The 27,460-nt window shown below is 39.0% G+C and overlaps 1 protein-coding gene across 2 annotated transcripts in view; it reads left to right on the top strand.

The window, feature by feature from the left end:
• LOC131431260 (lachesin) overlaps positions 1 to 27,460 on the top strand; it is a 534,183-nt gene that overhangs the window by 405,945 nt on the left and 100,778 nt on the right. For both annotated transcript variants that reach the window (XM_058596868.1, XM_058596866.1), the window contains exons 6-8: positions 8,834 to 9,041; positions 20,356 to 20,511; positions 20,660 to 20,788. In XM_058596868.1, coding sequence (XP_058452851.1) covers positions 8,834 to 9,041; positions 20,356 to 20,511; positions 20,660 to 20,788 — 493 coding nt within the window. The remainder of the gene's footprint in view (positions 1 to 8,833; positions 9,042 to 20,355; positions 20,512 to 20,659; positions 20,789 to 27,460) is intronic.

Here is a 27,460-nt window from a genome sequence, read left to right as displayed (position 1 = left end):
TCTATTTCGAGAGCAGCTCAAACCGAATTGGCACCTGAGAAATGTGAAACATTCTTCTAGTTGGAGTACGTACTGACAGCATAAGTTACGTCTCGACGCAAGCCTGAAAAGTTCTTTTCTGTATCAAATGTATGCATTCATCAATCTGCTTACCCCACATCCGTTTAGGGCCAGCCACTTTGGGTTTAAAATGTAGCTCAATCTTCCTCAACAGGGTGGATTTAATTTTCTCATTTAAGTTTTTGTTGATAACTTCGATATTGTAGCCGTCTATACGTGTTTGAAGGTGCCTTGTTTCCTAAGTAGAATCTCTTGTACATAAGAGTGTTACAAAGCCAACACCATTGATACATTCATACAATTGTTAAAAATTTTAAATTGTGAACTTCATGGTTTAATGTCTCAGCAAAACCATCCCCCGTACTTGCGGTCCAAGTAACAGAAAATTTATTGTCATCAACAACTTTCTGCAAGACAGATATCAAGCAGTTTTTATTTCCGTTAAGCGATGGCACTGGCATCTCACTTAGCGGGTGCCATACGGAAAGGATTCCGATGATGAACTCGAAACGCTTGGTTCCAGAAATATTTATCATGAAGCTTCCCGCCCCGATGATTAATACCTTCCAAGTGTATCATTTTCTACCCCGCCATCCTTTTCCATGGCTTTTCCTTTCGCTCCGTACAACACAAACTTTACTCCGAATGAAAAGTCGACCTGCTGTGGTGGCCGCATACCAACCAGAAAAAGCTACCACCCGACTACGTTACCACATAATCTACTTCCATTTTTCGCACGCTCACTTAAGCATCATGTTGTGCCATGTCTTCTTGTTTTCGAACATCATGCAAAACAACCCGAATGCTAACGCTTTCCAACGGACGAATGATAAGGTTGGGGCCTGGCACGGGGGCAGGAAATAGGGATGGGGGGGGACTGCTTCGAAACACGTAAGCTTGTTTTATTCGGGCAATCAATTTTCCTTTAAATCATTGTCCCAGCAGCAGAAGCACCCGTAGTAGCTAGCTGCTATTTCGACATTATTTTGCTCTCGTCCTTATCGTCCCGGGCACTTGTGTGCAACCTCTGCCGGAGTCCCCTCCCATTTCAACTGATTACGTCATCCGTTGGAAAGAAAGCATCTTTGTGATGTGTTGTCCGGCACAGTCTAGAAGCAGCTGACCGTCGTTTGTGGCACTGAGTAGGAATTTTAGGTATCAGAATATAATTGTTCATGTGTGGAAGTTTAGGTTGGCGACGTTACTTGTAATGAGACTAAAAATTTGTAGAATTTTGCATTATTACTATTTACCTGTTTATGATAGACCGACTCCATATTTACTCCAATCTGCCGGTTTTAGTCTCAGAAAATGATCGTCTAATGTCCATCGATTCTTCAACAATTGTCATATGATACCCAAAATTTTAGTAGTTTCCATGAAATATAAATGATACGGAAATCGTTTTCATTATATGACGTTGGTTAGTAAAAAAAGTTAGTTGGGATTTGGTTCGTTAATTCGTGCGAGTGATGATAAATAATATGAAAAGTAACTTTGCTGTAATTGTTGTCAAACGTTGTATCAACATTTATTTAATATTGTAGATTTTGTGGTTGAGTTTTCAAATTTAGTATCATATTTATGAAAGGGACACAACAACAAGCTATGAATGATTCGTCCCGTCCTCGACTCTCCCCTGTCATGTATAAAAACACGCACTTGAAAATAAAATTTTTATACTTATAAGCCTGTAATTCCGGAATCGGAAGTCGTATCTGAATGAAATTCGGTAGGGTTCACTGTGACTGTAAGACCTTTTGTTTGAACTTGTGATAATCAGTCCAGCGGTTTCTGATAAATATCAAGTGATTTTTTTTTAGTTTTATCTTGCATACTACATGAATTGAGAAGTTCCGGGCCTAACAAAGAAAAAGTCGATTTTTACCGTGAAAATTTTGTCATTCTTCAGTATAATCTCCATCTAGAGCGAGACACTTGACCCATTGGTCTTCCAACATTTTCATGCCCTTTGAAAAAAAAGGATTTTTAAAGGCTTTCAAAAATAGATTTGGAAATAGATAATAGTTGCTGGGGGCCAGGTCTGGAGAATACGGGGGATGGTCCGTACCGCAAATCATTCAATTTTACCGCTGCTGCAATTTCAAGACTCGAAACTCGTCTTTTTCCATAGCTTGAAGAAAACTAGAACTCGTCAGACACGATCAGCTGTTATTCAAATACTAGCGGATAGATTGTCATGACGTTTGATAAAGACTGTCCCAGAAAGTATGGACGCACTTTGATTTCGCTGTAAATAATTCACAAGTGTTAGATATTCAAATTTTATTCGATATACTGATAATATTAGACTACAACAACAGACTTGTTACTTAGCCATTGTAGACTAGCTGGCGCACCTTCTTACGAACGTTCCTCATTATATTCCGTACAGATTTCTTGGCGACAAGTTTTGACACTTTTTTCCAATCTTTTTCCAACTTTCGAATGGTTTCGTCTGCCGAGACATGTTTCCTAAGATGTGCCTTCGTTAATGCCCATGGTGGATTCATGTCTTTTGGGACGAAAAGGACATTTTTGGTAGTATACCATTCTACCGTTGAAGAAGCAAGATCTTGCCACAAAACAACAGGATCCTTGTGGCTTCGAATCATGGGTAGAAGTCGTTTTTGTAAACATTCCTTGATGTATATTTCTCTGTTCATTGAAGCAGTGGTGATGAAGCGAAATCTTCCCGCAGCTACAAATTGCTTGCCAGACCATAGCTTTGTTACCAAATTTTTCGACTTCAATCGATGACTCGGACTGGTTTAACACTTGCCCTTCTCGCACCGTATAATATTGTGGTCCCGGCAAGGATTTGTAATCAAGTTTCACGTAGGTTTCGTCGTCCAGGACTATGCAGTTCAAATTTCCAGCAAGAATCGTATTGTACAGCTTTCGAATCCTCGGCCTGATCGATGCTTCTTGTTTCGGACTACGTTTTGGTTTTTTCTGCTTCTTATAGGTTCGAAGATTCAAACGTTCTTTAGCACGAAGAACATTTGACTTCGAAGTGCCCACTTTTTTGGCCACATCCCGAACTGAAACCTCCTTCTTTTGCTCGAACGCCTTCAGTATACGTTTATCCAACTGAGGGTTAGCAGGACCTTTTTTTCGACCCGTTTTCGGTTTACTGGCTTACTGATTGCATTTCGCACGGCTTTTTCACTTACTCCTTCCATTTTTGCTATCTTTCTCAGTGACAGTCCGCGTTCTGTGCACCATTTGTACACAATTTTTCGACGTTGTTCTGCTGAAAGTCCACGCATTTCGAAACAAACTAATGAAAACGAATAAACAACTGCACAAGTGGCTAGAGAAGGGTGTAATCAACAGGACGCAGCCATAAAAATTGACAGATTCTGAACCATTGCGAAATGGCAGCGGTTTTTGGTTGCGTCCATACTTTCTGGTACAGTCTTTATTGGGCCGTCTGGAGGCTTGTTCTCAACAAAAAAAAAAGCGGGTGGGTAATGTTAGAGAAATAACCGGCTGATGTGAATACGAATCAAATGGATGGTTCAGTTTCTTTGATGTTAAAGAATCTGAACTCTGGACCTGGAATTCTGGAGCTGAATTTTGAAGTCGAATGCTTGAGCCGAATCCTGAAATTCAATTTTGATGCTGTATTCTGGAACTAAATGATTATTTTAAACTTGGGGTCTGCATTCTGAAACAGAATTCTTGATATGAATTGTAGAATTGATCACTGAATCGGTGTTCTGAAACTTAATTCGAGATAAGGATTGTGGTTCGAGACTGAACACCGAACTTTGGATCAGGCTGCTGGTTTGCAATAGAAATCTGTTGCAGGATTTAGTTTTCAAATTCGGATCCAGAACCCAGCTCCAAAACTTAATTCTAGAATCTTGATCCGGGATATACTTCAAAAATCTTCTGAATCCTGAATTCAGTTAAATGTGGAACTGAATTTTGGAACCAAACTCTAGATCAGTATTCTGGAAATGAATTATGAACCTGGATTCCGGAATGAATTTAAGAACTTTTTTCGGGATCCAAATTCCGGTCCTGAACATTGGTCTGTGGTTCTGAACTCAGTTTCAGAATTCTAGTTCTAAATCAGATTTCCGTTTGGGAATTTCGTGACCAAATTCTGAACAGAACCTCAATTTCAGCTTCAAAATTCGGTTTCACAATTCAAATCAAAGTCTAGAATATATTTCCGAAATTTCCGGGTCCATCTAGATCTAGAATCAAAGTTCTGAAATTCGGTTTCAGTTCCAGAGCTCTGCAACTCGATTCTGGTCCTGGATTCTGGACGAGGTATTGAATTTTAGAGTTGAATTTAGGAAAGAAATCTGTCCGTGGAATCATACACTAAATTTTAGAACTGAACTCTTGAAATGAATTTAGGACCTGGAGTCAACTACGTATCGAATGTAACATCAAATTTTTATCTTCTCTACTTATCAATCATATTAAAGTTATTTGTGGTCATGTCATACTACTGAAAATTATATTCCAAACTGCTGATCTCCGATGACTTAGAGAAAAAAGGTGGGTGGGTAATGTCACAAACATTACTGGAGGACGTGAATACGAATAAAACTGACATGTTTCTCTTTCATTTTCGAATAAAGATAATCATTCGTATTAGATTGTGTGAATTTTGCAACTTTTATTACTTCGCTTCCAGAATTTTAACGATGCATCTATACTGCAGTACGACTAATTGACGGCAAACATATTCTACCATACATTTTTTTTTAACAAGGAACAAATATAGTTTAGTAGATTTAGATACTCAGTAGAGCAAACTTCTCAAAATTCGTTGGAAACATTTAAGTGGTTTTAGAAAACCGCTTTGCGTAATTTGTCCAATGTTTATAACTGCTAAAACTCAAAAACTAAATTAGAAATCTGGGGCACGCCCTGAATTCAGCTTCAAATTTTCTGAATCTAGATCAACAAATCAGGTCACAAATTTAGTTCTAGAAGTAAGGAACTGAAGTTATTTTTAGAATTTTCCGAATTGCGTTGTAGAACTAAATCCTAAACTTGAATTCCTAGTCTTAATATAGGAACTGAATTCAGTTCTTGCATCTAGCATCAGAAGTCATTGCCACAATTTTGTTCCAGTATGTAAGTTCTGAATTCTGGAAATGAATGCTGAAACTGATTTGATGAATTAAATTCTGGAACTTAATCCAGAAATTGAACTCTGATTTTGAATTTTGTTTTAAAATGAAGGTTCGGAGTTCAGACCTATTTTGGTTTCAGAATCCAAATCTGAAATTCATATCCTGAATTTTGCTCATGAATTCTGATGATAAAATCCTAAATCAGATGGATTCGAATCCCTAAACTAGGAATTTCAGTAAACTCAGTTTCAAAATATAGTAAAGAAACCAGTTTCAAAATCCAGAGTAAGAATTCAGTTCCAAGCTTGGAATTCAAGTGGACCAGAATTTAGGATCTGAGATTAGTTCTTGAATTTAACTTAAAATTCAGTTCTCTGCTACTGCTGGTTAACTGCTAGCCACGACATCCGAAGGCGAAGGAGAGCACCACCTGAGCATTTGAGGTTTTTTCCACCCCATTATTACTGATGTTGGCGGAAGAACCTCAGCACGATGTCCAGTTCCGTCTAACGCCCTAGAAAAAATTAACAATTTTATATTACCCTATTACACTCGGCCAGTAGAACATCGGAACTGATATGTGCCTGACTACCTCAAAACCGTCGTCCTGGTGCGAAAAAGACAAGCAAACGTGACGAGTGTTCCTCATTGTTTCCAAAAGTTTGAGATAACATAGTTTTTGAGTTATTTATGGTTATTTTACACTGATGAATATTTAATCACAAATTCCTGATTATATTTCTGATAGCATAGAGAAAAAATTATGTGGTTGGGCTAAGCATAACAAGAGATATTCACGATCAAAAACTTATCACTCTCCCAGAGGGTAAATTTTGAAAAGGCGCCCCATAGTAAAGTATTCACGACAAAATTATGTTGATACGTTAAATAAAATACGAGATATTCACGATCAAAACTTATCAATCAACCATATGATAAATTTTGAATAGGCACTCAATAGTAAAGTAGGACGTATTCACATCAAAAAGTCCCGAGAAAAAAATGCGAAAATTTTCCAATTAGAATCTTTCAGACTGTAAGCCATATATAAACTGATTATATTCACTTCCGATTGGCATATTATAATAGATAAGTAATTCTAATAATTCTTTAGATAAAATTTGGATCCATTAAAAGGTCTGCTTTGTATAATGTTCCCCATCGTTGTTCATTTTTCGTTGTATTTTTCTCCAATGCAAACGACCAGCAGCAGGATGACGCAATCGCTCTTGTTTGAAGCGAAACTGGTTCTGTGAACGTTCCGCAGCAGAATTGCTCACAGTGCCGATTGGTTCCATAATTGACCAATTTGAGTAAATAGCCTTCTTTTCATGTGATTTCGTTTGTAGCTGTTTCACAAATGGGCGACCCCAACGTTTGGTATAAAAATTTTGATTGTCTATTGTTTCATTTCGGGTGTGCTTTGAAAGAAACTATCAAAATACTGTACGGGATTCGTTTCTGGCATTCAGAAGGGACAAATTGTGGAGCTATCTGCGATATTTAACACTGTTCGGAGCATTCTTTTCGAGCGCGAAGCAGTCAAATGCTGTGTCTTTATTCGCACTCGTTTGGTGAAAATTTCGGTTTGCTGAAAGTGCACCGAGCTAATCAAATTATTGTTGATTTGCCCAAAATCGATGATTTCTATCTCCGATTTGCAGAAGCAACCTGTGCATTGGATAATGTTTGGAGCCTTTAGAAGAACTAATTTCGTATAATGTTCCCCAGTGTTGTTCCCTTTTCGTTGTTTTTTTGTCCAATACAAACGACCAGCAGCTAGATGACACAATCGCTCTTGTTTGAAGCGAAACTGGCTCTACGAACGTTCCGGAATTCATTCAGTACTGATACTGAACGAATTATATCAAGTGTCATGAGTTTTCTTCTTTGATACCCGTTAATACCAAATTGTTCAGAAAACTTTAATTTTGAATTATTTGTGATTATGTCATACAACTGAAAATGTTATCATAAATTTGTGATCATATTTTCGATGGCATGTAGCAAAAATTATGTTGATACGTTAGACACAACAAGTGATGTTCACGATCAAAAACTTATCACTCTCTCGGAGGGTAAGTTTTGAAAAGGCATCCCATAGTAAAGTAAGTCGTATTCACGACACTATTCACGTCTTTTCTGGGAGAGGCCCGGGACTTTTCATTCCATGTAGTATTTTACTTCGTCACTCCCGAACCGGAAGTCAGAACCAGCTGAAATTTATTAGCAGGTTATGAGACTACAGGGCCTTTCATTTGAAATTGGTTGAGTAATCTCTATGAAAATCCAGCGCATTGTGTATAAATCTTTTTTTCACTTTTTACCTCGGTAATTCAGCACCGGAAGTTCGATCTGAATAATATTTTAAAGCAGAACCAATGAACCGCCATCTCAAAAAAAAAAACCAAACGCACATTTTTGTAATATACACACACAGAAATTTTGCGATCTCCACAAGCTGAGTCGAATGGTGTATGCAGTGGAGTACCGAGGAAATTTGGCACCCGGGGCAAAATAAGATTGGCTTAACTCCGGAAAATGTTGAAGCCAAAAGAATTGTGTCTATCCTGTTGTGTGTTATTCATTCGATTTTTGTCAACTGCCCCAAAAAAAAAAAACATGCGATATTATCCTAAAAAAAATATGTCCTATTAATTTCGTTCCTAGCTGAGTAACAGCAGCAGCAGCAGAACACTGTCCAAGTTTGGAACCGACACCGGTTCGGAAAATGGAAGGTCACCAGATCTGACCGAAATCCACTCGGATTCCAAACAAGAACAAATAACACAATCACTCAAATTCAAAGCTCGCTCTCTCTCTCTCTCCCTCCTCTTTCGACCACATTAGCTACATCAGCAGCAGGAAGCCGATCCGTTGTCATACGTATGTGTTGTCCCTGTATATCAAGGGCAGCGGGGGCGGAAGTGTACGCTTGTAGCTGTCAGGCAGGAGGTCCAACGACATGACCCAACATGGTATCAACGCAGCAGCAAAAGCAGAAGCAGAAGCAGTGTGTTCCCTGTTCTGCTATTTATATATATATAAAGAGGTACGACAGCTACCAGCAATGAGAGAATGTTGTCACCGACTAACCCACCGTCTCGAGTTTCTCCACCCCCACCACAACAAACATGGAATCAAGTTACTTTTCATTCGTGGTGACAATTTAGTCTTGAAGTCCGATAAGAAGTGGATCCACACGCAAGCCCCCACCCCTCCCTCAGCAGTTGTCGTTTGTCGGGTTCTTGCTAAACGTACAATTTTATTCAATTTCTAAAATTCATTATTCATACAGAAACAAAGTTTGAATCTAGCAATTTATATTATTATTCAATTTGATATTTATTAGATTTGAGTATTTCGCTAGTCGCTTTTGCCATCGGCATCGTTGTTACTGTGGTCGTCCTCGTCGTCGTTGTATTTGTGAGTGCCGATAGTTTTAGCAAGGTTCGACGATGTAATGTTTTCTTAACTTGTTCTTTCACAAATCGGAATATGTTAATCGGAAAATTGTACCCTCATTTCAATTATTCACACCGACATACTGCCTGACTAACGGAGAACGAAGACCAAATCGAACCGAGTTTAACAAAATGAGGCGGATTCATAGCAACATCACCACCTCACCGGACACTGATCAATTTAATATTTAACCTATTTTGCAGGTCGCCTGGGTCCGAGTGGATACACAGACGATACTCTCCATCCATCACAACGTGATAACTCAGAACCCTCGAATCAGCCTGACCTACAACGACCACCGGTCCTGGTATCTGCACATCCGAGAGGTGGAGGAGAACGACCGGGGCTGGTACATGTGTCAGGTCAACACCGATCCGATGCGGTCACGGAAAGGCTACCTGCAGGTCGTCGGTGAGTATTGAATTTGATTAAATACAAATCCTTTATCTGTTTAACATATCAGTTCCGTGTTGCGCTGTTGCGAATCATCCTGTTCCGATTTCCATCCATACTGCTAGTCGACTGCGGTGGCCGGATTCAGTCAGGTGTTCATTTGCCGGTTGTTTCCTCGTTTTCTCGGTCCTGATTGCATCCTCCTTGCGAGATGGAAGAACGCAATTACTTACGGGATTACACGGAATTAGAACTAATAAGACGTTTGCTATTAGGATGATTCAATGTTCATGCCAAGTCTTGGGGCACGAGCTCTATGATTGAATTGCATGATGGCTTGAATTAATGCAGTAGTGATTTTGATATGATATTTCAGTTTATAACACTGAGTCTTGAACTAAGAAGATATGCCGTTCTAGTAGGTAATTAACACTGTCTAAATAATGTCGAACCAAACCTTTTTTTATCGAAATTAACTATTTTCCGCTTATATTTCTGATCCTCTACCATTTGATTCGGTTTGTGAAGATTGTCTTTTTTTTCCTGTCATAATGTGGTAGAGCTTACCAGTTTTTCAACGAGGATGTTAACTATGGGAGTTTGTAACGGAACAGCTCGGAAGATTTTACCTCATCTTTCATCTCGTCTGAAGAGTAATTTACCTTTCCTCGACGAGCTGAATTTTTTTGCTGATGAGCCATCTCTCAATGTTTGAGAACTGATAATAGTCTGAGGGAGCAAAATCGAGCGAATAAGTTGGGTGAAGAAGTAATTGAAGTCCTACTTCGTAGATTTAAAACTGCAAGCGAGGTTCTTGAGTACCGGTGCATTGTCCTGTGAAGGTGGATTTTTGGTAACATTTCGTCCTACAATCGCTTCCATAAAGCACAGTAACACTCGTTGCTAATAGTTTTACCTTTTCCGAATTAGTTCACAAAAACACAATCATACTCGTTCTGATCCCGGCGTGTAATAGTTTGAAAACGAAAGCTCCCCTAATTTCGCAATAGAATAGCCAAACACGTTTCCAAAATGTGCTTGCGTTCGCGTTTTGCCTTTCTCATACAGAAAGGCAATGCAATCGCTGTGAAAACCGACTCTACAACCAAGACTTCAAGGGCCGAGTGTCATATACCATTCAACTCAGTTCGTCGAAATCACAAAATGTCTGTCTGTGTGTGTGTGTGTGTGTGTGTGTGTGTGTGTGTGTGTGTGTGTGTGGAAAATATTTTTCCACACGCGGTGGTGAAACAAGCTACACATTTTTATTAAGCTTACTGCTTATTTAATCTAGTTCGCAGATCATGTCAGCTGGTCAATATACGAGGTCTGTTCAAAAAGTTCCCGGAATTTTTTAATTGCACGCGTCTGGAGAGTCCGGTGGTCAATTTTTTTTTATTGTGTTGGTACATATGTCCCTAATGTATGGTGAAACTTTCAGCTGTATTCATTGTTTACATTCTGTCTTGTAGCGGCTGGTGTAGACGTGTTTTTTTTTAGCTCGGCGATTTTTGTTAGTTTAAACAATGGAAGAATTGAAGAATTTGTATTAAATTTTGCGTGAAAAATGAAATAAAGTGTAACCAAGTGTGCGAAATGTTACAGAGAGCCTACGGTGAGTCTGCTATGAAAAAAACAAGTGTTTACGAGTGGTATAAGCGTTTCCAAGATGGCCGCGAAGACGTTGAAGACGACGAACGCTCCGGTCGACCCAGCACGTCAATAATCGATGCAAATGTGGGAAAATTGGAAAAAATGATTATGGATGATCGCCGAATCACTATTAGAGAAGTTGCTGATGAAGTTGGCATATCAGTTGGCTCATGCTATCATATTTTTTCAAATGTTTTGGGCATGAAACGAGTGGCAGCAAAATTCGTTCCAAAACTGCTCAATTTTGATAAAAAAACAAACGCATTACCATCGCTCAGGAGCTGTTAAACGACGTCAACGACGATCCAAATTTACTTGAAAGGGTCATAACTGGTGATGAAACATGGGTGTACGGTTATGATGTCGAAACAAAAGCACAATCGTCCACGTGGAAGCACCCAACGTCACCAAGACAAAAATCGCCAAGCTCAAAAAACACGTCTACACCAGCCGCTACAAGACAGAATGTAAACAATGAATACAGCTGAAAATTTCACCATACATTAGGGACATATGTACCAACACAATAAAAAAAAATTTGACCGCCGGACTCTCCAGACGCGCGCAATTAAAAAATTCCGGGAACTTTTTGAACAGACCTCGTATAAAAGTACTTTGGGACTACTAGTTCCCGGTTTCCGCTTCCAAAGGCACCAATTAATAGTGAAGAAAATCGCCAAAAACGGAACTCACTTTGATTTCTCAGCAACGGTTTAACCAATTTTCACAAATCATGATTCATATTCCGGTTTCAAAATTATATGGTGATGATTGTCAAAACACTCTCATACAAAATTATGCGAAACCGGTACGGATCGGTACGTGCTGGTACGGAAGAAGAAAACACCACTGCGTAGCAGGGTTGGCACATTTAAATCTATGTTAGCTCGGCGTAACTGTTTACAAATTGAAATGGTTATGGTAGTTTATACTAGAGGTGGAAATAAGCCCATTTTACGCACAAAACTGTGAAACAAGATTTCCGATTGTGAATCATAAAAACGAACACCGTGAACTAAAACATTGAGCTGAGCTGAGCTGAGCTGAAGTAGATCGCCCGTAGTTGCACTTCGTGATTGACTGAATGAGTGGAAATGTACAATGAACCAAGAAAATGAAGCTTGGGAGAAGCGAATCATTTTCACTGTACATACCCACTCACTCCTAACTTTTTATTAAATAATCAATAACGACGCTGGCTACGACCAAAGGCTGTGCTACTGAGGGAAAGGAAGGAATGTTAGTCAGATACTCGTTGTTTCTAGAGACCGCGGGTACCACTGTATCTCCACGAGCATCACGGGATAGGAGATTTGTTAGTAGGGAAGGAAAGAGATCCGGATAACGTTCCAAGGAACGTTTTCACCAGTATCCCTTTTCTCCTGTTCGCTCTGCTGCCAGCAACGCGAGATGAAACACGACCACTGAAAGAATAAAATAAAAACACTCGCGAATGGGTCCGCTGCAACAACCCTAGACCTTCAGTCTGAATGACACGATCGACTTGTAAACTTTCACATATTCCATAGAAATCCGACAACACCGACAATCACATGCAGATGGCGCTTCGATCGGTTAACAGGTTAACATCGTTGAGTTTTCGTTCGGTAAATTCTCAGTTTCCGCCGCTTGAGCATCTTTAGTTTCGCGGATCAATATTATTCAATAAATAGCACTTTCACTACAAAACACACATTTGCTACACCTGCACTATCACTCAAACTCAAACTATTTCAACCTAATTTTTAACTATCTGTATCAAACAACACATTGAAATTATACTTTTTTGAGAGCAGCACCAGGACACCCCGAACACCGTGAACTAAAACATTGAGTAACAAAATTGCGATTATTTTTTAAATTGTAAGAACTCTATATTACACGGAGTAGCAGTAGACGCACTCTTTTTATTACGCTGAGAACAAGTTTGCCTCATTCTCAGAAGACAACCATGCGCGGGCGAAGAGCTTTAGCTGCTCTCACAAAAACTCGTTCGTGCATTTATGTACCGCGGCAGAAATGAATGTACAACGCTTCGCACGTTTTCAGCGCATTTAGCAAAGAACGAGGTTCGAGTGCTCCAGCCACATGAGAATAAGCATCGCAACCTGTACTTATTAACTCTCCGATAAGTCCCCGATCACAGTATAACGTTTATATAATTTTATAAGAATATAAAATCCTACATTTTTTGGCAGTTGTGTTTTCCGAGATATGTTGAGTTACTTTCCTTGTCGTACGGCACAATTGTTGATAATTAGGTTTTCAGTTTATTTGAAATTGTTTGCGTGGTCGCACATAAAAACCATACAACCATCTAGAATTAGTAATTTTAATTATATTATACTTCTTTTTAAACCTGATTATATCGATAAAGACTGTTTTTCATGCAGAAACATACCCGCTCATCGAAATTAAACAGACAACCTAAAACGACAACGCTGACACTTGCCCAAGCACCCTTGTAAGCATGTATCACTTATGACTTGTAAACAACCTTCTTGACATCACAAAATAAATGCGGACATAAAACAGACTATCCCAAGCATAACAAACATATAGCGTAAGGCTGCAACTCATCGATTCAGGCCAAGTACACCCGTATACTCACGACAGACACTCACTCGCTCTTTAGAACAAATTAAACGAACTTAAAATGACTCGCTTCTGATTCTCACACTCTTCTCTCGCGCTCTCCCTCCGTCGTCAGACATGGCCTCGCGAAACAACGCGATTGGCTAATCCTTATGTACTGTTACTTCCCCTACCGCCATAAAAAAATGTAAACAAGAGAATAAGCTAGAACAGGAGAAGAGAAAGTTAGGTATAAAAAATAGAGTTAAGCCTGAATATAAAAAAAGTTCTGACAGTTCAGTTCAATCTTAAAAGTGTTGTATCTTAATAATCTATTAATCTACATTGTCCATAATCCCAACATCGTAAAAAGGTTTGCTTAAGAAGTAACGCCTTTCAATTTCGTTGAAACAATCCCCTTAAAATATGTTTTGCCTTTTTATTGAGATAATTTCTGACTTTAATTTGGGAACATTTTTGACACAATTTTTTTTAAATTGATTCGGGTAGTTCACAAAAGTATGTGCCAGTGCTTATGTCATATATTTTGAAACATTTTCCAGACTAAACTTACCTTACCTTACCTAACAGCTATAGGCCTGGGGTGTCCTTTGCTGTATCAAGCATACGTCTCCACAAAACTCGGTCCATGGCTGCTCGTCGCCAGCCACTCAAGGCACGGATGCTTCTGAGATCACCCTCCACTTGATCGATCCACCTTGCTCGCTGCGCTCCTCTTCTTCTTGTACCAGTCGGATTAGATTCAAGAACCATTTTCACTGGGCTGTCGTCCGCCATTCTTATGACATGCCCAGCCCATCGTAGACGTCCGATTTTAGCAGTCCGTACGATGGGTGGTTCTTCTAGCAGCTGTTGCAATTCGTGATTCATACGCCGTCTCCACATTCCGTCTTCCATCCGCACTCCTCCATAGATGGTCCTCAATACCTTTCTTTCGAAAACACTGAGGGCGCATTGGTCCTCTGCCAACATAGTCCAGGTCTCGTGGCCATAGAGAACAACCGGTCTAATTAGCGTTTTGTAGATGGTCAATTTCGTGCGGTGGCGTACTTTTCTCGATCGAAGGGTTTTTCTGAGTCCCAATTACGCACGATTCCCTGCCAAAATACGTCTATAAATTTCTCTGCTGGTGTCATTATCGGCGGTCACCAGTGAGCTACACGAACTCGTCAACCACTTCGATAACGTCACCGTCTATCAATATTCGTGGTGGGAGGCGTAGTGTTTCTTCTCTAGAGCCTCTTCCTCTCATGTATTTTGTTTTCGACGCATATATGGCCAGTCCGATACGCCTAGCTTCAGCTTTCAGTCCGAGGTAGGTTTCCATCATCTTCTCAAGGTTACATGTCACAATATCAATATCGTCAGCGAAGCCAAAAAGTTGTACGGACTTTCGAAGGTCGTGCCACTCGTGTCGATCCTCGCTCTTCGAATCACACCTTCCAGGGCAATATTGAACAAGATACAAGAAAGCCCATCACCTTGACGTAGCCCTCTCCGAGATTCGAAGGGACTCGAGAGCGTCCCAGATACTCGGACGTAGCACATCACTCTATCCATCGTTGCTTTGATCAATCGCGTCAGTTTATCCGGGAAACCGTATTCGTGCATTATCTGCCATAGCTGTTCTCGATCGATTGTGTCGTATGCCGCTTTGAAGTCAATGAATAGGTGATACGTGGGTACGTTGTATTCACGACACTTCGGTAGTACTTGTCTTATCGCGAATATGAGGTCCGTAGTGGTGCGGGCTCCTGTAAATCCCGCTTGGTACGGCCCTACGAATTCCTTAGCTATTGATGATAAACGACGGCAAAGGATTTGGGAGAGTACCTTGTAGGCGGCGTTCAGCAATGTGATTGCGCGGTAATTGCAACAATCTAGCTTATCGCCCTTTTGTAGACGGGACATACCACTCCATCCATCCATCCCTGCGGTAGAATCTCCTCCTCCCAAATCTTGGAAATCATCCAGTGCAGCGCTCTAGCCGGTGCCTCTCCTCCATGTTTGAGCAACTCGCCTGGCAACTGGTCATTGCCCGCGGCTTTGTTGTTCCTCAGCTTGCCGATCTCCTCACTTATCTCCGACAGATCAGGGGCTGGGAATCTGTCGTCGGCTGAGCGTGCACCCAGATTGATTCCTGTACCGTTCTCTGTATCTTGTGCTTCGCCATTCAGATGCTCGTCATAGTACTGCTTCCACCTGTCGATCACCTCACGTTCGTTCGTGAGAAGGTCACCACTGGTATCTCTGCACATTTCGGCCTGTGGCGTGAAGCCTCTACGTGAGCGATTCACCTTTTCATAGAACTTCCGTGTGTCATTTGCGCGGTACAGCTGTTCCATCGCTTCGCGATCTTGGTCTTCCTGGTGGCGCTTTTTCCTCCGGGAAACAGTGTTCTGTCTGTTCCGTGCCTGTCTGTATTGTTCCTCGTTCGCCCTCGTGCGGTTTTGCTGCATCCTCGCCCTTACTGCATTCTTCTCTTTGACCAACTGCTGACATTCGCCGTCAAACCAGTCATTTCCTCGATTCGATAACCTCGTACCTAGAACGGTTGTAGCAGTGCTACTCACGGCGGACCTTATGTTCCTCCAGTCGTCTTCAAGAGTCGCCGCGCCAAGCTGCTCTTCCGTTGGTAGCACTAGCTCCAGTTGTTGCGCGTATTCCTCTGCAGTACGAAGCGCAAATAAAACAATGCGTTTTGTCGGTTACGTCACTTGTACCATCATATCTCCGAAACCAGAAGCTTCAGCCATTTGTGTTTTGAACTTGATCAATGGCTTGATAGTAGCTTTCAAACGAAGTTTGTTGAAATCGGTTCAGTCATGTTCGAGAAAATTAGGCGCGAAAAAAAATTTTGAAAGATGCACACTAATATATACACACATACACATATGCTCTCGTTAAGCTGAGTCAAATTGTATATAAAACTATGGGTGTCCGAGGCTCCGTTCGGAAGTCGGTTTTTCCAATAATTCTATTACCTTTCTATAGAGAAAGGCAAAAAGCTATGTTCCTGTTTTTAGAGATTCTTACCCTTAAAAAAGAAGTGTGGAAGAACTTTTTATATCCTTTATTTATGCCCGGTTTTAACCTGTTTGCGATCGTTCGCCGGGATAAAGATGTGGAAGAATTTTTTTCCCGGTATTCTAAATGGCGTACGTTTGTCACGCAAACGCTTGACGAAGGCTATACCTTCTTATCTGGCCTTCAGCCAGGATTGAAGGATTCCATGGAAATCACTTGCTATCCACGACAATCAGATGGTTACATGTCAATGTTGCCAAAAAGCTTTTCACTACTGTAAGCCAGCTGATAAACTGAACAAGAAGAAAACAACATCAAATCATAACGGTGCTTAGTTCACACCAACCCCAAACAGCCCCAGTACATCCGTGACAGCTATTCACAATAATTAAACATTCTCCTCAACGAAACCATCAGTATTCCATGTAGAGCAAGGTACGCCAGCCGCCCAACACCAAAAAGTAACGATAATTCCGCAAACAACATTGACACCGATCCAATGGACGAGAGCGCGAATTGCGAACCACTGCTTTCCCTTCATTCGCGAGCAAGTGTTTTTGATTGGAACAAGTAGTTCAAAGAGGATCGAGAACGCGTTAACGACGAACAACGTTTAAATCAAGGGAATGTTGACAATTTTCTTTGATTATCGAGATGTACTTCGAATTCCTTCCGACCGACCAAACTGTCAACAAAGAATACTATTTGAGTGTTATGCGTCATTTACGCAAAGCTGTTCGTACGAAGAAACCGGAATTATGGGCGGCAATTTTTGATTTTTGCACCACAATAATGCACTATCGCATACTGCATCGATTCTTCGTGATTTTTTCGCTGAAAATTCAACCAATACCGACCACAACCACCGTATTCTCCTGATTTAGCTCCACGTAAAAGCAAAACCTTGGTATTACATTACTGTAGTGGAATTTGACCTTCTGTTTTACAACAGACTTCGCAGCCGATTCAGAGTGTACAGAACCATTGCGTGGCTGGTGCTACGATCCTACTGACACTACGAATCCTTCCAGGTCGGGGCTCGAACATACGACAACTGGTTTGTTAGACCAGTGCCCTATGCGTTGAACCGCCAACCCAGCTCCATGTGACTTCTGACTATTCAGCAAACTCAAACGCTCCGCTCCGGGGAAACCGTTTTGAGTCAATTAAAGACATCAAACGAAATGGATTTGGAAGAAGAAATAAAGTTTTGAAATTATGAACAAGTCTTACTATTTTGTGCCCACAGTAGTAGATTAGATCATAAGTATTGGCAATATGTTGTGTGAAAGCGTAGAACTAAATTCAGAACTCAACTAATTTCGGAGAAATTTTCAAATTATATATCTCTAATAAACTTTAGACAATTCGTGTATTTTTTTTTCAAAAGTGAATAAAATCAAAAACTTTCTTTGGGTTTAACATTTTTTGATTCACTGTGAATATAAATAGTCAGTAATACCTTTTCATATCACGTATTTATTGTAGATATTTCAATGCTAAATTTTGGGTTTACTCAGAATTTAAAAATGTGTTCCTCGCTATCAGTATCACTGTCTAATTCGAAATCCGTTCTATTGTTCACTACACACTACTGTACTTGGTTTTTGCCTCTCCGAACGTGAGTGGTTTTGTTTTATCGATTGGCTTGGATGATATGTGAACGCGAATTAAAATACAATTTGTTAAGCTTTTGTATTTTTCATTAAGTTTATCATTTTTATGTGTAAGAAAAAATTTAGATTCGTTGAATCCATAGATCTAACATACATCAGATATACATTCCCCCTTGGAATCCCAGGATACTGTTGGATATAAACCATTCCTTCAAAATTTTGATGTAAATTAAAAGTACTTTCAAACTAGATTGGTTCGATCTCTGCATCTTTTACAACCTTTTGAAATAATTAAGTACGAAACATGACCATTGTTTATATGAAACCATCTAATTTTTTTTTTCAAAAACAGTTACACAACTTTGAAGTTTACTAAAATTTTGAGTATTCTTATAAAATCTAATGCTTTGTAGAACAAACCATTTCTGTAGGATTAATGTGCAAAAAGTAAGAATGAAAAATCTGATTTTTTCAAACTCTTTTAGGACCGAATAATGAGTAAACGGATATAGTTAGCGAAATGATTTATTCAGCGAAGTAACCAGTAAGAAGTTACTTTTTTCATATGTCTTCGCACGCGTTCTAGAACATAGTGGTGCATTTTAATAAACTGAATTTTCAATCGATCAATTTTCATTGAAAAGAGTCAATTCAACAGTTTCGCCAATTTGAGGGCGAGTAGCTGGGATTTTTGCAATGTGCGAGCAAAACTTTTACGCGTTGGTTCTCCTGCTATTTTTACAGTCAGAATCAGTTCGGATTCAGTGGCATATAGTATTTTATGAATGGACGTTGAAAAAAAATGCGTTAAGTTGTTAACCAATCGTAACGTGTTTTGTCAGTCGTTCTATTATTTCTATTTATTCACAGTCTGTTTATTGAAAACTAAGTTTTTCCCAATTATCTACCAGTACGTCAACCGTAAGTCCTAAACTCTTAAAATATGTACACAGTTCGGAAATTTCATTGACAGAACAAAAATGTTTTCTTTAATTCCAGAATTTGTTCAAAGCAGAACAGAACAAGTTTGTTGGTAACTTCATATTATCATATTTGTCGCTTCACTGTTTCTACCATTCAGTTTAATTCCACTGGAATCCGATTTACCCGTGGAATCATACTAGTCTCGACTGCTCTGCAGCTCGAAATATATTTAATAAACTCGAAACAGTTATGTTCATTTGAATTTTAAAATTTGCATGAGTTCCACTCGAAACCATCTAGCAAACCTAGCGACGGTCTCATTTTCGCTTCGATTAACTTTTTGCTGTTTCACAAATTGCCAGTATAATAACTGCAACAGTGGAGCAGCTCGTTTGGGTGTCATCCTGGCAGCACCTCCATCCCCTTCTCTCCATCCAACCACCAACGGTAGCTCAGCGGAGAAGCATGGTGATTTGTGAAAACCAGCGTAGAAGCCGTTTTCCACCTCGAACAAAAAAAAATTGGAGAAGCTGCCGTAAAATTCGAACCACCGTGACAAATTGATTCTCTGGTGGAATGTTTTTTTTTTCCGCCCGTAGTGATTTACATCCTTGCCCGGTTGCCATCAAAAATCAAACAACGATTACAACGCAACCGACGATGGGGTTCGGATCCGGGAACGGAACGCAAACATTCCAGCCCGGCTTTGATTGGGTCCAATTTATATTAAAGTCAACCCCGTGCCCGACCGAATCCTCCGGTTCAAGTCATTAAGGATTTTATGGAACGTTTATCACTGGATTGCGTGTAGATTCCGTGACCGGAGGAGGGGAGGGGAAATGCCGATGGATTGAAAATTGGTAGCGACGTTTTTTGGCTCTGTTTCCTAATGAATCAAATAAATTTCGCTATACTACACATTTTGGCCGATTCCATTCCGGCACCCATTTCTGTGTTCGAGTGACGATGGACGGTGGTTGGGAAAGGAGAGACTCACAGGAGGAAAAGTGTTGGTTGGTGTGTCGAACCAAATTCGATTTTGTGTTTTCATCGTTTCGCGATCAGATTTTATGTTCTCGCCATCGTTGCCGAACTTCGGTTTGGAGGGGGGGGGGGGGGGCTTGTTTGTTTCAGTGCAGATTATAATTTTGTCGTTTTATTTAATGTTTTGTTTTTGCCTCCCGAGGGCGGCTGGAGTCGGAGTTGCGAATGAGCTGGCAAACGAACGCAAGTTGCTGTCGCTGTTAGGTGCAAAATGAGACTATTAAGCTGGATTTGAATTAGTTGTGCTGCTAAAAATGGTCGGCTATTTGATGGGATTCGCCGAACGTGATCATTAGTTCTATTGGAAAATTTGTTTACAGTCGTCAGAATAACAATTCACTTTGTGAACAAACAGCACGGGGCGATGAAATTCATCCGAGTTCTCCCGACCCGATCCTTTGATAAATCAAATCCTCTACCAACAGACGATTATAATCTAATTTCACGATGTACATAATTTAATTTTCAATTAGTGCCACCCGCAATCGTGGAATCACTGACGAGCAACGACATGGTGGTTCGGGAGGGGACCAACGTGACGCTGACGTGCAAAGCGAAAGGATTCCCCGAACCGTACGTGATGTGGCGCCGGGAGGACGGCGACGAGATGGCCATCGGTGGCGAAAACGGTGAGTGACAGTAACACGATTAATTATAATTCCAAAGAAAACGATAATCACCCGAACCGACCGACCCGTCCGGGGCGATTATGATTCAAGTGCTAATTTGGAATTCTTGATCTTTTGTTTTCTTTCTTTCTCCCTTCGTCGCCTGTAGTGAACGTGGTCGATGGTGAAATTTTACACATTACCAAAGTCAGCCGGTTGCACATGGCAGCCTATCTGTGTGTGGCTTCGAATGGGGTGCCGCCATCTATCAGTAAGCGGGTGCAGCTGAGGGTGCAATGTAAGTAGTTCCAACATTATTTCATATTATTTTACTTGAAAGTTGGATGTCATCATTGAATTTGGTTTTAGTTCCGACAGATAAAGTAAACAGTACTAATGAATGAATTACACCAGAGTGTTTATAAGCGCCTAGGTCGGAAATCTTTTCAGTCAAAAGAACCAAACATGCTATTAACAAAATTTCAATTTTTTTAAAGAGCCACAAAAAATTTTCATTACAACTATAAGCAATACATGAATAAATAATGTTCATCCTAAAAAAAAACAGGAAATTCCAAATGGATCATCGTTACTATTTGTGTTGACAGGATTAACTATAGATGTTAGAATGTTGAATTTGAATTATTGCAATCGGTCGTCAAATTTATTATCAATCTGTGCCTTATAAATTGAAAATTAAGTAATTTATCTATTTAAATTCTTCGTTAAAACAAAATCTAACTTATTCTTCAAAGCAAACCAAAATTTGTCCTGATTTCAATTGGGGTTGGAGCTGGTTGAGAACTTTTGATTCAACTCATTAGATTTAGCCACTTTGATTTAACTTAACTAATCGGTATTCTTTTTATGAAAACTTTCATCAGATGACCACACGTTGTTTTAAAGATTTTTTTCATATTAAAAATTCATGTTTAACGGTAAATCTGGATAATAAACGTGTACGGTAAAAATACAGCATGAAGTTGATAATTAAATTACAACTATTGAACTTCTGTCAATTTGTTAATCAATGACAACTATTTGCATAATATTTTTGTCGTAAATACGACTTACTTTGGTATGGGTCGCCTTTTCAAAATTTACCCTCTGAGAGAGTGATAAGTTTTTGATCGTGAATATCTCTTGTTGTATCTAGGAAATCAACATAATTTTTGCTACATGCCATCGGAAATATGATCACAATTTTGCCCGATTGCCTTTTCTCGTATTTTTAAAGCTCGTAGTTCAGTGATTTGTGAAAGGATTTATATAATCTTACTACCAATAGAATCGAAATTTTTCAACTTAAACGTGTATAGCAAAAGCATTGAAGTATTTCAATAGTACACTATTGAAAAACTGTCTCATTTAACCCATGTCAACACCAGCCAATCAGAACGCGTTCTGAGGAAGAGAAAAAATATCTGCTGCTGTACAGCAAATCGTTCGAGAAAAATGTTCCGAACAGTGCTGAATATCGTAGTGAGTTCCACTATTTGGTCCTTCTGAAAGGCAGGAATGAATCCCGTACAGCATCCTGATAGTTTGTTTCAATGAAATGCAAATCCAAAATCAAATAATCGACATTAAAATTCTTTATGCGGCTAATTTTATAGCCGTTAGGACCGACCATTAGTGAAGAAGCTACAAACGAAATCACGTAAAAAGAAACCTTTGAACAGAAATTGGATCAGTTTGGATTCTATCGCCACTGCTAGCAGATGTATTTTTTGTCGTATGCAGAGCGATTATTTCACAGCTGCCAGTCATTTGCATTGGTGAAAAAACAACGAAAGGAGGGCAACGGTGGGAAGCATCACACAAAATCAGCCGTTCAAATGGCTCTAAAAGTTTTTTAAAGAACTATTAGGATTTCTTGCTCGTAGATCGAAGGTAATTATCCTCAGTTTTGTGCAAATCTAGTACAGTTTGGTTAGATTTGTGCACTTTTTGCTGTGTGAAATTCACAGTAATCGAGATCAAGTGAAGCCTTCTTTGTTTTTGCGTAAAATGTGGAAATGGGGAATGCTTGCATAATTCATACAATTGATCAACTAAATGATATTCGGGAGTGCTAAGGAACATGTCAGTTGTTTTTCATATTCACGACATCCAGTTATGTCTCTGACATTACCCACCCGCCTTTTCGTTGCACAGAAGTGGAGAAAGTGAGGCGGCAATTATAAATAAACCGAACACTAACATTGCAAACATTTTTCAACCATTCGCAATTCTCTAATTCTGAGTGAATAATACTTTTTTTTTTGAGAAATGTATTTATTTCATTCAATCACGAAGCAAAACGCTGCAACATCATACTTTTGGTAAAGCCATTGCACTTTATTGTGTAGGAAGAGCTCGTAAAATTGAGTCTGCATTTTTTCTTGGAATTATACAAGCGATGACCTTCATTATTTAGACCGGAAATGTTGACATTTACGCCGTAGTTCGGTGAAAAGCAGTGTTTTTTTTATTATGGAAATCATTTTTGTTTTCTATATAGGGGTGCAAATCAGAAACTCAAGGAAAAATACACGTAGAAATTTGGTCAGGTTTTAAACACTTACAGCTCAGTCTATTTTGTATCAATTATTAATATGAATATACATCATTTGATTGGAAATATTTCTAAGTTTCGATTTGGATGTATCAAGCGACATATTTTCAATTATATATGATTGAATTTTGATTAGTAGCGAGTAGTGTCCTATTTTGTAAGCTAAAACTCTCCGGCCTTACGGATTTCCCTGCCATAGACGACGGTTTTGAAGGAGTAAGCGAAATATTAAAGGGAAGCCATCGCTCTGATTGGTCAATCGATGCAAAAGCAAAGCTGTTGGAAGCACGCGAATCTATACAAAGAAGCAAAATTATAGCTAACGTATCAGTCCTACGCGTAGCATGCTAGAGGTAGGTTGTTGCTAGACAGCAAGACAAAAAGTGCCATAAAACGATTTGAAGCTTTAATTGGTACGCTCTGATCTTGTGTCATGCAAGCTCGGATGAAATTTCGTGTTATGTCGTTTCGCCTGAGAAATTGACAACTAACCCAGGATAAATTTTGAGTTCTTAAGAATAATTTCTAATTTATATAAAATGAACTCTGTTGATAATGGGAAAAAGTTTACCGCTTCAACTGAAATCGCAGAATGGTAGAGAAACTTAACGCTATAGAAATAACTACTTGCATACAAATCTTGAACACAAGCTTGGCGAAGAGAAGTTTAAATAACGAAACCGCAAGTATGTACAAAGATATAATTGCATACATTTGGGATTTTGGTGTCAATTCAAGACAAACGATGTTCGGTATTGGTTCTTAATCAAGATCAAGCTAAGCAGACTCTCGTGCAATTGCGGATACAAAAGTGTGATGATTGGTTGAACTGTTTGATCGTAGATCATTAGAAATTCTGGTTGACTTACTCCACATCAATGGCTCGAACAACCCCATGGGGCTAATCCTTGTAGTTTTTCGTTTACGAGTTTTAATATTCTGAAATTTTCAAGTCATGCGTTTTTCGACCATGCCATTCAAAAAAATCATAACTTTTGAGCTACTGAACCGTTTTCTTTAATTTCTGGATAAATAGTGAAAAGAAGTGTACACTTTAAAAAGAATAATTGAAGTAGGGAATGTTAGAGACACAACCGCGAGATTGACGTAGGACTGCTGTTCTACTAATAAGTTATCCATTTGAATTAAAATCTTATCAGACCTTTGTAAAATGCTTTGGATTTTGAAAAGAACCGAAGGTTACCATTTCTACAACATTCATCGCAGTTGATAATTATTTCCACGAACAAAAATTCCGAACAAATCGGTCGCCTCTTGTTTGGCGAACGGCGCACAAAGTAAATCTGCCACTTGCTTGTGTGCCATTCACTACAGCGCTAACGTTCCCCACCGAGTCGTGGCACCCACGAAGTTGGACGTCGTTTGGATTAGTGACGATACTTATTCTGATTGAAAATCGATTTAATGCACTTTTAATCGAGACACTGAAAAAGGTTGGGAATAAATGATTTGACTGTTATTGAGGATTATAACACTATCATTTATGGCCCTTAGAACTGTCGATTTGTATATCCATTCTATCCGTTCATACTGTGATGAATCTTCCGCACTTGTTTGAAGCGAAAGCCGCACTGCGAACGGAACGAACAATGAGCATAATAGTTTAAAAGTTCAAAAGAGCGGCCTACAAAAATACCAACGTATAGAATTTTAAGGTTATTTACTTCTTTTCGGATTATTATTGTTTATTTTTCGGGCCGATTAAATGTTTTTTTTTCCTATTACTAGCACGCAAACGACCAACAGCTGATTGATGTAATCACGGGATTCAGAAGGTGGGATATTCAACGACATTGATATGCCGTATGCTGGCTTTATGTTTGGTGCGACAAGTGCACAATCTATCAAATTATTCTAGATTTGTACTAAACTGATGATTTTTTCCTTTGATTTGCAAAGAAAGTAATCTCAATAGTTCTTTAGATAACATTCAGAGCCATAAGAACGGCTGATTTGGCATAATGTTCCCTATCGTTGTCCACTTTTCCTTTTTTTCTTCCTCCAATGCAAACGACCAGCAGCTGGATCACTTTTGTTTGAAGCGAAACTGCAAAAGTCCAACAGCAGATATGCTTACAGAATAACTTGTTGTTGTTTTTTCTGCGTTTAAACTTGACGAACGTAACCTCATATTCGCTATTGGCTGAAGCACCAGTTGAATAATGCCGGATGCAGTTCCACTGTAGGACGTTGGTCTTACAAGCCAGTTGTCGTATGTTCGAGCCCCGACCTGGAAGGATTCTTAGTGTCAGTAGGATCCATAGTAGTAGCAGAGAGAATCAGAGACAATACTCAAACAGGGAACAAGCTATATAGAAATCAAATCTGGAGTAATTTCGTTACACTTTCGCGTTGTGAAATTTTTAAAATGGACCCAGGTGAGCATAGCAAAGAAAGACGTAGTCCTACGTCATAAAGGCAAATATAAAAGAACTTAATCGTGAATATCTTTTGCTTAATATAACGCGGCAACACATTTTTTTCTCCATACCATCGGAATTGTGTTCAGTAAATTATGATAAAATTTTCAGTAGTTTGTGATAACCATAAATAACTCAAAATTGAAGTTTTCTAAAATGTCTGGTACTAACGCGCATTAAAGTGAAATTCAGTGTCAAAACAAGTCACGCAAAATTTCAACCGCCTAAATTGAACGAATCACCACACAAAGCGTGTCGTGCAAATCCGACACATAGAAATACGGAATATTCTCAGTGATTGAGCGCAGTGGCCGGTTTGTTTGCTTGTAAAACAGGCACTAACTATGGATGGCTATAAACCATGAGTGGTATTAATTAATTTATATGAGGGAGACACATTTGTGCTTGTTGTTTAAGACGGTCATTCGATTCATAAGCTAAATGCTCTTATATTTGATTTTTTCACCTATATCGAAATTGTTCATTCTTTGTTACAGGCCAAAATCATTGAAATGATAAGAATACTTCACTTAACTGATTCCAACATTTTTATAAAAAAAAACTGAGTAAATTCAAATATTTTTATATGTTTATTTTTTTCGAATAAACCAAAAACTTATGATAAGTTTGAGAGGTAAAGAGTTTTTACACCCTAATTTATGCTAGGTGCACATAACTAATTTCACTTGATTTTACGTTTCGTCTTAGACTCATCAGTGTGTAGCAGTTTATGTTGACATAAACTGCTACGCACTGATGAGTCTAAGACGAAACGTAAAATCAAGGAAAAATGTATGCTTATGAGTATTTTTACTAACATATACCGTTTCGGGACAGAGTTGTTGCCCGCGAAGCAGTTTATATACATAAAGAATAATCTCGATTCCTAATTTAAATTTAGAAATCCTAGAAGCCCACAAACGATTTGTTGTTGATTTTTACAATTTAACTGAATATCAAGAATTCCAATGATTACCACTATATTTTCTCGTTTAGTTTTGAAGAAATTTGGGGAAAGAAATAACTACCACAATTTTATGTATTGAGTTTTACAGAAATATTTATTTAATTTTTTTGTGCAACACTTACCTTAAAGCTATCTTCATGCGTGCTATGTTTCAATATAAGGAAAATACTTTTGTTTCATCGTCTGAATCAGAATACATTGTAACAAAATTTTGACAAATTTAAAAATGGGGTTTTTCAGCAAATCGACTTTCAATTATTAAAATCGATTTACTTTTAAGTGTAGACGGCGATTGGAATTTTTTTCAATATTTTTTTTAAAAACTTGGCTAATTGTATAAAAACCACTCATACAACACTTTTTTGTAGGGTTTGTCACTTTTCTACTATAGCCATTTAAAAAAAAGGTGAAATGCAAAGTAATTTTTTGTGACAAGATTTTCTTGTGCAGCAAGTAACATTGAAATATGACAGGGGAGTTGAAAACTCTAAATACGATTTGGCGCGAAATTCGTCCATCGTAATCGACCTTGACCCCTATACAATAATTAATTTTTTTAAAGATATTTTAATTCAGGCCTATTTGCGTACAAGCTTTACGTGGCCGAATTAGCCGATTTTTTTGATAAAGAGTTTTTTGAAGTGGATCTCGTTGTCACTCTTTTTCTAGGAGGAGAAGAGCTATCACTCTTTTTCTAGGAGGAGAAGAGCTTCCATTTCCCTCCTGCGAGGGTTGAGGGGCACTTTGTTCGTGGCTCGTCTCGTCATCCATTGCCTCATCGGTTGTATTGTTGTTGGTGTCCGTCTTCGTTTCGTTATCCTTGTTGTTCGTAGTCTTGAGCTCGTTGCTAGTTGCTTTAGATGCGCCTTGTTGTACATTGGTTGCAGTTGCTGGTGCTTGACCTTGTCTTTGGTTGAAGATGTCTTTTTCGCAGTTTCAGTGCAAGGATTACCGTAGTATGCAGGTTGTTCACAAAACTGACATGTAACCAGCTGATTTTCATAG

The sequence above is a fragment of the Malaya genurostris genome, chromosome 2 (assembly GCF_030247185.1).
Source record: "Malaya genurostris strain Urasoe2022 chromosome 2, Malgen_1.1, whole genome shotgun sequence".
In the NCBI taxonomy this organism is placed as follows: Eukaryota; Metazoa; Arthropoda; class Insecta; order Diptera; family Culicidae; genus Malaya; species Malaya genurostris.
Note: the sequence above shows the minus strand (reverse complement) of the source record. Positions and strands in the feature narration are given on the sequence as shown.